The sequence below is a fragment of the Oncorhynchus mykiss genome, unplaced genomic scaffold (assembly GCF_057628025.1).
Source record: "Oncorhynchus mykiss isolate SJ-2025 unplaced genomic scaffold, ASM5762802v1 scaffold96, whole genome shotgun sequence".
Taxonomy (NCBI): domain Eukaryota; kingdom Metazoa; phylum Chordata; class Actinopteri; order Salmoniformes; family Salmonidae; genus Oncorhynchus; species Oncorhynchus mykiss.
The window spans coordinates 1,237,127-1,247,500 of NW_028322095.1; the positions used below are offsets into that span (position 1 = coordinate 1,237,127).

Below are 10,374 nucleotides of genomic sequence, written 5' to 3' on the forward strand. Positions count from 1 at the left end.
TATAATGGCACAAAGCCCTCTGTGAACTCCGTAGGATCCCATGCATTATAATGGCACAAAGCCCTCTGTGGACACCGTAGGATCCCATGCCTTATAATGGCACAAAGCCCTCTGAACTCCGTAGGATCCCATGCCTTATAATGGCACGAAGTCTCTCTCCGTTTCCACCCTCTCAGCGGAGCGGACTTGAAGTGTCAAGGTTTCAGAACCCCACATTTGCATAGGAGGTGATGTGTCACATTTTCTGGCCTAAATACGGGTTAGTTGACAACGTTATAAAAACACGAGATCGCTCTTACCACTAGGCTACCCTGCCGCCCCAATGAGGCCCCGCTGGTCCAACGCTCTTACCACTAGGCTACCCCCCCGCCCCAATGAGGCCCCGCTGGTCCAACGCTCTTACCACTAGGCTACCCCCCCGCCCCAATGAGGCCCCGCTGGTCCAACGCTCTTACCACTAGGCTACCTCCCCGCCCCAATGAGACCCCGCTGGTTCGTTCAGCCCTTCCTATGTGGAAAATAAATGGGGAAAGAATGGAATTTAGGAATAAATGCTGAAAATAAGGTCTGAGTTTAACAAAGGCTGAGGAGATCTTATACGGTTTGTTCTATGAGATAATAGCAGTCAGTTAACACGACCTTTATGAATTATGAAGCTTGTTTTGATTACATAAATGCTCCAAAATTCACAAAAAGTGACATGATCTCTTGGAGATTATCTCGTAGAACAAAAGGTCTAAGCCTGTGAACCAAAGACCTTAGTTTAGGCGTTTATCCCAAAACCCTCCATAAAAACGCCATTCGTTTCCCCATAGCCTTTGTCCAACGAGCCACGGCGGAGTTAGTGCCTACAGAAAGACGCCATGACTGTGGCTCTCCATGGGGCAGAAGTCCGTGTGTTGTGATTCTGTTCGGCCAGATAGCTAGTAACATTGACAAGAAGCTGTCGTGTGGGGAATCGTACTGTAGGTGGCTCGTTTGGTCTCGTTTCGGGCTGGTTTCATCTTGTTCTTGACACCATATCTCCTGTTGTCTGATGTCACGTCTATGCTAATAGAAAGGGTTGAGGGATGGAGAGAGAGAGGGAAAGGAAGCAGTGAGAGAAGGCAGTAGGCCGAAACTACAATCTGTAACTGAGGCAGGAAGAACTACAAGCTGTAACTGAGGCAGGAAGAACTACAAGCTCTAACCGAGGCAGGAAGAACTACAAGCTGTAACTGAGGCAGGAAGAACTACAAGCTCTAACTGAGGCAGGAAGAACTACAAGCTCTAACTGAGGCAGGAAGAACTACAAGCTGTAACTGAGGCAGGAAGAACTACAAGCTCTAACTGAGGCAGGAAGAACTACAAACTGTAACTGATATCAAGGCAGGAAGAACGACAAACTGTAACTGAGGCAGGAAGAACTACAAACTGTAACTGAGGCAGGAAGAACTACAAACTGGAAATGAGGCAGGAAGAACTACAAACTGTAACTGATATCAAAGGCAGGAAGAACTGCCCACTAGTAGGCTTGGGTGATATACCATATACCGGGGTATTTTGAAATACTGACGGTATGTGCGTGCTACTCCACTGCTTATATAAATGATATGCAGATCAGGGCTCCAGCCATGCATTTGATTTGCTAACTTTCCAAGTGGCTAAATGTCAAGATCAAACTTCTTGGTTACAGCAGAGATATTCAACCCCCTCCTGGATCAAGATCCCTGTTGCCTAAATTGTTAAGTGAAAAGCGCCCCTTGTGTATAATTGCGGTAATAACGTAAACCGTGGTATGGTACAGAAACGGTATGATGGTATGATCTCACTTCCCGCTCTCTCCCCACCCTCTCTCCTCTCTCCCCCCTCTCTCTCCTCTCTCCCCCCTCTCTCTCCTCTCTCCCCCCTCTCTCCTCTCTCCTCTCTCCCCCTCTCTCCCATCTCCCTCATCTCTCCCCCCTCTCTCTCCCCCCCCCCCCCCCTCTCTCCTCTCCCACCTCTCTCTCTCTCCTCAGCACCTCCAGATGACGGTGCAGGCCCTGCAGGATGAGCTGAGGACTCAGAGAGATCTGAATCAGTTGTTCCAGCAGGACTGTAGTGGAGGGAGACCTGGAGAACCTCTGTCATTCGAACCCACTGAGGAGAACTTCCACAGGCTCCAAGCTGAACACCAGAGACAGGTGAAGTCTAGTTTCAGAAAGCTGAGTCCTGATCTAGGATCTGTTCATATATAATCTAATTAGCACTCCTATTCAGAGATGCCCAGGTCTATTTTCACTTTTAATTAAAAAAAACGAGTTTGTCCATTTAAGTTTACACAGAATGGAAATGTGTCTTTGGCCCTCTGGTTTACAGTGAAAGGTTAAAAACAGATAGAAAACACACAGTGAACATTTACATGTCAGTTCATCAGAGTCGTATTTAGGATTGTTCACACCATTTAATTTGTCAGAAGACATACTAATAATACACTATTCCATTTCATTTGTCAGAAGGCATAATAATAATACACTATTCCATTTAATTTGTCAGAAGGCATACTAATAATACACTATTCCATTTGTCAGAAGGCATAATAATAATACACTATTCCATTTGTCAGAAGGCATAATAATAATACACTATTCCATTTGTCAGAAGGCATAATAATAATACACTATTCCATTTAATTTGTCAGAAGGCATAATAATATTACACTATTCCATTTGTCAGAAGGCATAATAATAATACACTATTCCATTTCATTAGTCAGAAGGCATAATAATAATACACTATTCCATTTCATTAGTCAGAAGGCATAATAATAATACACTATTCCATTTCATTTGTCAGAAGGCATACTAATAATACACTATTCCATTTGTCAGAAGGCATAATAATAATACACTATTCCATTTGTCAGAAGGCATAATAATAATACACTATTCCATTTCATTTGTCAGAAGGCATAATAATAATACACTATTCCATTTGTCAGAAGGCATAATAATAATACACTATTCCATTTCATTTGTCAGAAGGCATAATAATAATACACTATTCCATTTCATTTGTCAGAAGGCATAATAATAATACACTATTCCATTTAATTTGTCAGAAGGCATACTAATAATACACTATTCCATTCCATTTGTCAGAAGGCATACTAATAATACACTATTCCATTTAATTTGTCAGAAGGCATACTAATAATACACTATTCCATTTGTCAGAAGGCATACTAATAATACACTATTCCATTTGTCAGAAGGCATAATAATAATACACTATTCCATTTGTCAGAAGGCATAATAATAATACACTATTCCATTCCATTTGTCAGAAGGCATACTAATAATACACTATTCCATTTAATTTGTCAGAAGGCATAATAATAATACACTATTCCATTTGTCAGAAGGCATAATAATAATACACTATTCCATTCCATTTGTCAGAAGGCATACTAATAATACACTATTCCATTTAATTTGTCAGAAGGCATAATAATAATACACTATTCCATTTCATTTGTCAGAAGGCATACTAATAATACACTATTCCATTTGTCAGAAGGCATAATAATAATACACTATTCCATTTCCTTTGTCAGAAGGCATACTAATAATACACTATTCCATTTGTCAGAAGGCATAATAATAATACACTATTCCATTTCCTTTGTCAGAAGGCATACTAATAATACACTATTCCATTTGTCAGAAGGCATAATAATAATACACTATTCCATTTCCTTTGTCAGAAGGCATAATAATAATACACTATTCCATTTAATTTGTCAGAAGGCATAATAATAATACACTATTCCATTTCCTTTGTCAGAAGGCATAATAATAATACACTATTCCATTTGTCAGAAGGCATAATAATAATACACTATTCCATTCCATTTGTCAGAAGGCATAATAATAATACACTATTCCATTTCATTTGTCAGAAGGCATAATAATAATACACTATTCCATTCCATTTGTCAGAAGGCATAATAATAATACACTATTCCATTTAATTTGTCAGAAGGCATAATAATAATACACTATTCCATTTGTCAGAAGGCATAATAATAATACACTATTCCATTTCATTTGTCAGAAGGCATAATAATAATACACTATTCCATTTCCTTTGTCAGAAGGCATAATAATAATACACTATTCCATTTGTCAGAAGGCATACTAATAATACACTATTCCATTCCATTTGTCAGAAGGCATAATAATAATACACTATTCCATTCCATTTGTCAGAAGGCATAATAATAATACACTATTTCATTTGTCAGAAGGCATAATAATAATACACTATTCCATTCCATTTGTCAGAAGGCATAATAATAATACACTATTCCATTTGTCAGAAGGCATACTAATAATACACTATTCCATTTGTCAGAAGGCATACTAATAATACACTATTCCATTTGTCAGAAGGCATACTAATAATACACTATTCCATTTGTCAGAAGGCATAATAATAATACACTATTCCATTTCCTTTGTCAGAAGGCATAATAATAATACACTATTCCATTTGTCAGAAGGCATACTAATAATACACTATTCCATTTGTCAGAAGGCATAATAATAATACACTATTCCATTTCCTTTGTCAGAAGGCATACTAATAATACACTATTCCATTTGTCAGAAGGCATAATAATAATACACTATTCCATTTGTCAGAAGGCATAATAATAATACACTATTCCATTTGTCAGAAGGCATAATAATAATACACTATTCCATTTGTCAAAAGGCATACTAATAATACACTATTCCATTTCATTTGTCAGAAGGCATACTAATAATACACTATTCCATTTCATTTGTCAGAAGGCATAATAATAATACACTATTCCATTTCATTTGTCAGAAGGCATAATAATAATACACTATTCCATTTGTCAAAAGGCATACTAATAATACACTATTCCATTTGTCAAAAGGCATAATAATAATACACTATTCCATTTCATTTGTCAGAAGACATACTAATAATACACTATTCCATTCCATTTGTCAGAAGGCATAATAATAATACACTATTCCATTTCATTTGTCAGAAGACATACTAATAATACACTATTCCATTCCATTTGTCAGAAGGCATACTAATAATACACTATTCCATTTAATTTGTCAGAAGGCATACTAATAATACACTATTCCATTTGTCAGAAGGCATACTAATAATACACTATTCCATTTGTCAGAAGGCATACTAATAATACACTATTCCATTTGTCAGAAGGCATACTAATAATACACTATTCCATTTGTCAGAAGGCATAATAATAATACACTATTCCATTTCCTTTGTCAGAAGGCATACTAATAATACACTATTCCATTTGTCAGAAGGCATAATAATAATACACTATTCCATTTGTCAGAAGGCATAATAATAATACACTATTCCATTTGTCAGAAGGCATAATAATAATACACTATTCCATTTGTCAAAAGGCATACTAATAATACACTATTCCATTTCATTTGTCAGAAGGCATACTAATAATACACTATTCCATTTCATTTGTCAGAAGGCATAATAATAATACACTATTCCATTTCATTTGTCAGAAGGCATAATAATAATACACTATTCCATTTGTCAAAAGGCATACTAATAATACACTATTCCATTTGTCAAAAGGCATAATAATAATACACTATTCCATTTCATTTGTCAGAAGACATACTAATAATACACTATTCCATTCCATTTGTCAGAAGGCATAATAATAATACACTATTCCATTTCATTTGTCAGAAGACATACTAATAATACACTATTCCATTCCATTTGTCAGAAGGCATACTAATAATACACTATTCCATTTAATTTGTCAGAAGGCATACTAATAATACACTATTCCATTTGTCAGAAGGCATACTAATAATACACTATTCCATTTGTCAGAAGGCATAATAATAATACACTATTCCATTTCCTTTGTCAGAAGGCATAATAATAATACACTATTCCATTTGTCAGAAGGCATACTAATAATACACTATTCCATTTAATTTGTCAGAAGGCATAATAATAATACACTATTCCATTTGTCAGAAGGCATAATAATAATACACTATTCCATTCCATTTGTCAGAAGGCATAATAATAATACACTATTCCATTTGTCAGAAGGCATAATAATAATACACTATTCCATTTCCTTTGTCAGAAGGCATAATAATAATACACTATTCCATTCCATTTGTCAGAAGGCATAATAATAATACACTATTCCATTTCCTTTGTCAGAAGGCATAATAATAATACACTATTCCATTTAATTTGTCAGAAGGCATAATAATAATACACTATTCCATTTGTCAGAAGGCATAATAATAATACACTATTCCATTCCATTTGTCAGAAGGCATAATAATAATACACTATTCCATTCCATTTGTCAGAAGGCATAATAATAATACACTATTCCATTTAATTTGTCAGAAGGCATAATAATAATACACTATTCCATTTGTCAGAAGGCATAATAATAATACACTATTCCATTCCATTTGTCAGAAGGCATAATAATAATACACTATTCCATTCCATTTGTCAGAAGGCATAATAATAATACACTATTCCATTTAATTTGTCAGAAGGCATACTAATAATACACTATTCCATTCCATTTGTCAGAAGGCATAATAATAATACACTATTCCATTTAATTTGTCAGAAGGCATAATAATAATACACTATTCCATTTAATTTGTCAGAAGGCATAATAATAATACACTATTCCATTTAATTTGTCAGAAGGCATAATAATAATACACTATTCTATTTGTCAGAAGGCATAATAATAATACACTATTCCATTTGTCAGAAGGCATAATAATAATACACTATTCCATTTCCTTTGTCAGAAGGCATAATAATAATACACTATTCCATTTGTCAGAAGGCATAATAATAATACACTATTCCATTCCATTTGTCAGAAGGCATAATAATAATACACTATTCCATTCCATTTGTCAGAAGGCATAATAATAATACACTATTCCATTTAATTTGTCAGAAGGCATAATAATAATACACTATTCCATTTGTCAGAAGGCATAATAATAATACACTATTCCATTCCATTTGTCAGAAGGCATAATAATAATACACTATTCCATTCCATTTGTCAGAAGGCATAATAATAATACACTATTCCATTTAATTTGTCAGAAGGCATACTAATAATACACTATTCCATTCCATTTGTCAGAAGGCATAATAATAATACACTATTCCATTTAATTTGTCAGAAGGCATAATAATAATACACTATTCCATTTAATTTGTCAGAAGGCATAATAATAATACACTATTCCATTTGTCAGAAGGCATAATAATAATACACTATTCCATTTGTCAGAAGGCATAATAATAATACACTATTCCATTCCATTTGTCAGAAGGCATAATAATAATACACTATTCCATTTAATTTGTCAGAAGGCATAATAATAATACACTATTCCATTTAATTTGTCAGAAGGCATAATAATAATACACTATTCCATTCCATTTGTCAGAAGGCATAATAATAATACACTATTTCATTTGTCAGAAGGCATAATAATAATACACTATTCCATTTCATTTGTCAGAAGGCATAATAATAATACACTATTCCATTCCATTTGTCAGAAGGCATAATAATAATACACTATTCCATTCCATTTGTCAGAAGGCATAATAATAATACACTATTCCATTTCATTTGGCAGAAGGCATACTAATAATACACTATTCCATTTGTCAGAAGGCATAATAATAATACACTATTCCATTTCATTTGGCAGAAGGCATACTAATAATACACTATTCCATTTGTCAGAAGGCATAATAATAATACACTATTCCATTTGTCAGAAGGCATAATAATAATACACTATTCCATTTCATTTGGCAGAAGGCATACTAATAATACACTATTCCATTTAATTTGTCAGAAGGCATAATAATAATACACTATTCCATTCCATTTGTCAGAAGGCATAATAATAATACACTATTCCATTTGTCAGAAGGCACACTCCTCTGAATAACTTGAGGAATGTAATGCTAATGGACATAAAACAGGACAATAAGTATATAGAACTAACTAACCTCATTTAGAAATATCACTATCACGTCATGTTTCCCCTACGGGTATCAATAAAGTTAATTGAATCGAAAGTGAATTATTGTATATAAATAACGTTTGATTGAATCTAATCTCTAGGCTAACTAAGTTCATTTAGAAATAATACAAACATGCTGAGGAGTAGCTTGGATTCAGGAGTTGACATTTACTGAAAGGAGGTGTGTTGTGTTCTCCCATTAAATTGAATCTTACTGTTACGTTTCAGGAGAAGACCCAGATGCAGACACTGTTAAAATAACAAAAGTTTATTACAGATCAGAGGTCAGTAATCCAGATCAGAGTCCATAAGGTACAGAACAGCAGGCAGGCTCAGGGTCAGGGTAGACACAATGGTAAAAACTGGGGAAACTAGAAAACAGGTACTAGAAAATGCACGGCCCCAATGTGTAGGAATAGTTAGGAACTAGAAAAAGATAGGAGCAAGGGGAAAACACTGGTAGACCTGACAAACAAAACAAACTGGCAACAGACAAACAGAGAGCACAGGTATAAATACACTGGAGGATAATGGGGAAGATGGGCGACACCTGGAGGGGGGTGGAGACAATCACAAAGACAGGGGAAACAGATCAGGGTGTGGCACTTTCCTCTAGGCCAAAGAGATTCATGCAGTTGAATTGTGTTGAATGTAACCTCTAGGCCAAGGTAAATACCATTTGGTTGAATTGTATTGAATGTAACCTCTAGGCCAAAGAGTTGTTCCTCCTGAGGAAGACGCTGGAGGAGATGGAGTTGAGGATCGACAGTCAGAAACAGACCCTGGGGGCCAGAGACCAGTCCATCAAGAAACTACTGGAGATGCTGCAGAGCAAAGGTATGGTGGGGTTCACACACACACACACACACACACACACACACACACACACACACACACACACACACACACACACACACACACACACACACACACACACACACACACACACACACTCTTAAAAGCATCACTATGGTGTGTATTCCAGGTCTGTCAGCCAAGGCCTCAGAGGAAGACCATGAGAGGACCAGGAGACTGGCTGAGGCTGAGATGCACATCCACCACCTAGACAGTCTACTGGAACAGAAAGACAAGGAGACCAACGCCCTACGAGAGGTGAGGGTGTGTGTGAAGGTATGGGGGAGAGGGGGAGAGAAGGAGAGAGCGAAACAGAGGAGGGGAGGGGAAATAATTAATTCATAACTCCATGGTTACCACAGAGTTCCTCCAGAGTGTCGTCATGTGCTGGTCACGCTCATGTAAACAACACTCTGTTACCACAGAGCCCTACAGCTAACTGAATTCATTACAGCTCTGTTACCACAGAGCCCTACAGCTAACTGAATTCATTACAACTCTGTTACCACAGAGCCCTACAGCTAACTGAATTCATTACAACTCTGTTACCACAGAGCCCCACAGCTAACTGAATTCATTACAGCTCTGTTACCACAGAGCCCCACAGCTAACTGAATTCATTACAACTCTGTTACCACAGAGCCCCACAGCTAACTGAATTCATTACAACTCTGTTACCACAGAGCCCTACAGCTAACTGAATTCATTACAGCTCTGTTACCACAGAGCCCTACAGCTAACTGAATTCATTACAACTCTGTTACCACAGAGCCCTACAGCTAACTGAATTCATTACAACTCTGTTACCACAGAGCCCTACAGCTAACTGAATTCATTACAACTCTGTTACCACAGAGCCCTACAGCTAACTGAATTCATTACAGCTCTGTTACCACAGAGCCCTACAGCTAACTGAATTCATTACAGCTCTATTATCACAGAGCCCTACAGCTAACTGAATTAATTACAACTCTGTTACCACAGAGCCCTACAGCTAACTGAATTCATTACAGCTCTGTTACCACAGAGCCCTACAGCTAACTGAATTCATTACAACTCTGTTACCACAGAGCCCTACAGCTAACTGAATTCATTACAACTCTGTTACCACAGAGCCCTACAGCTAACTGAATTCATTACAGCTCTGTTACCACAGAGCCCTAAAGCTAACTGAATTCATTACAACTCTTTTACCACAGAGCCCTAAAGCTAACTGAATTCATTACAACTCTGTTACCACAGAGCCCTACAGCTAACTGAATTCATTACAGCTCTGTTACCACAGAGCCCTACAGCTAACTTAATTCATTACAGCTCTGTTACCACAGAGCTATAGACAGATAGACAGACCTCACCTTTACTATAGACAGACCTTACCTTTACTATAGACAGACCTTAC

General features: G+C 36.5%; 1 protein-coding gene across 2 annotated transcripts in view; it reads left to right on the forward strand.

Annotated features, from left to right (window-relative positions):
* The window catches only part of LOC149970076 (ELKS/Rab6-interacting/CAST family member 1-like), a 534,697-nt gene that overhangs the window by 97,715 nt on the left and 426,608 nt on the right, over nt 1-10,374 (forward strand). For both annotated transcript variants that reach the window (XM_090228733.1, XM_090228734.1), the window contains exons 4-6: nt 1,998-2,162; nt 8,831-8,957; nt 9,106-9,233. In XM_090228733.1, coding sequence (XP_090084859.1) covers nt 1,998-2,162; nt 8,831-8,957; nt 9,106-9,233 — 420 coding nt within the window. The remainder of the gene's footprint in view (nt 1-1,997; nt 2,163-8,830; nt 8,958-9,105; nt 9,234-10,374) is intronic.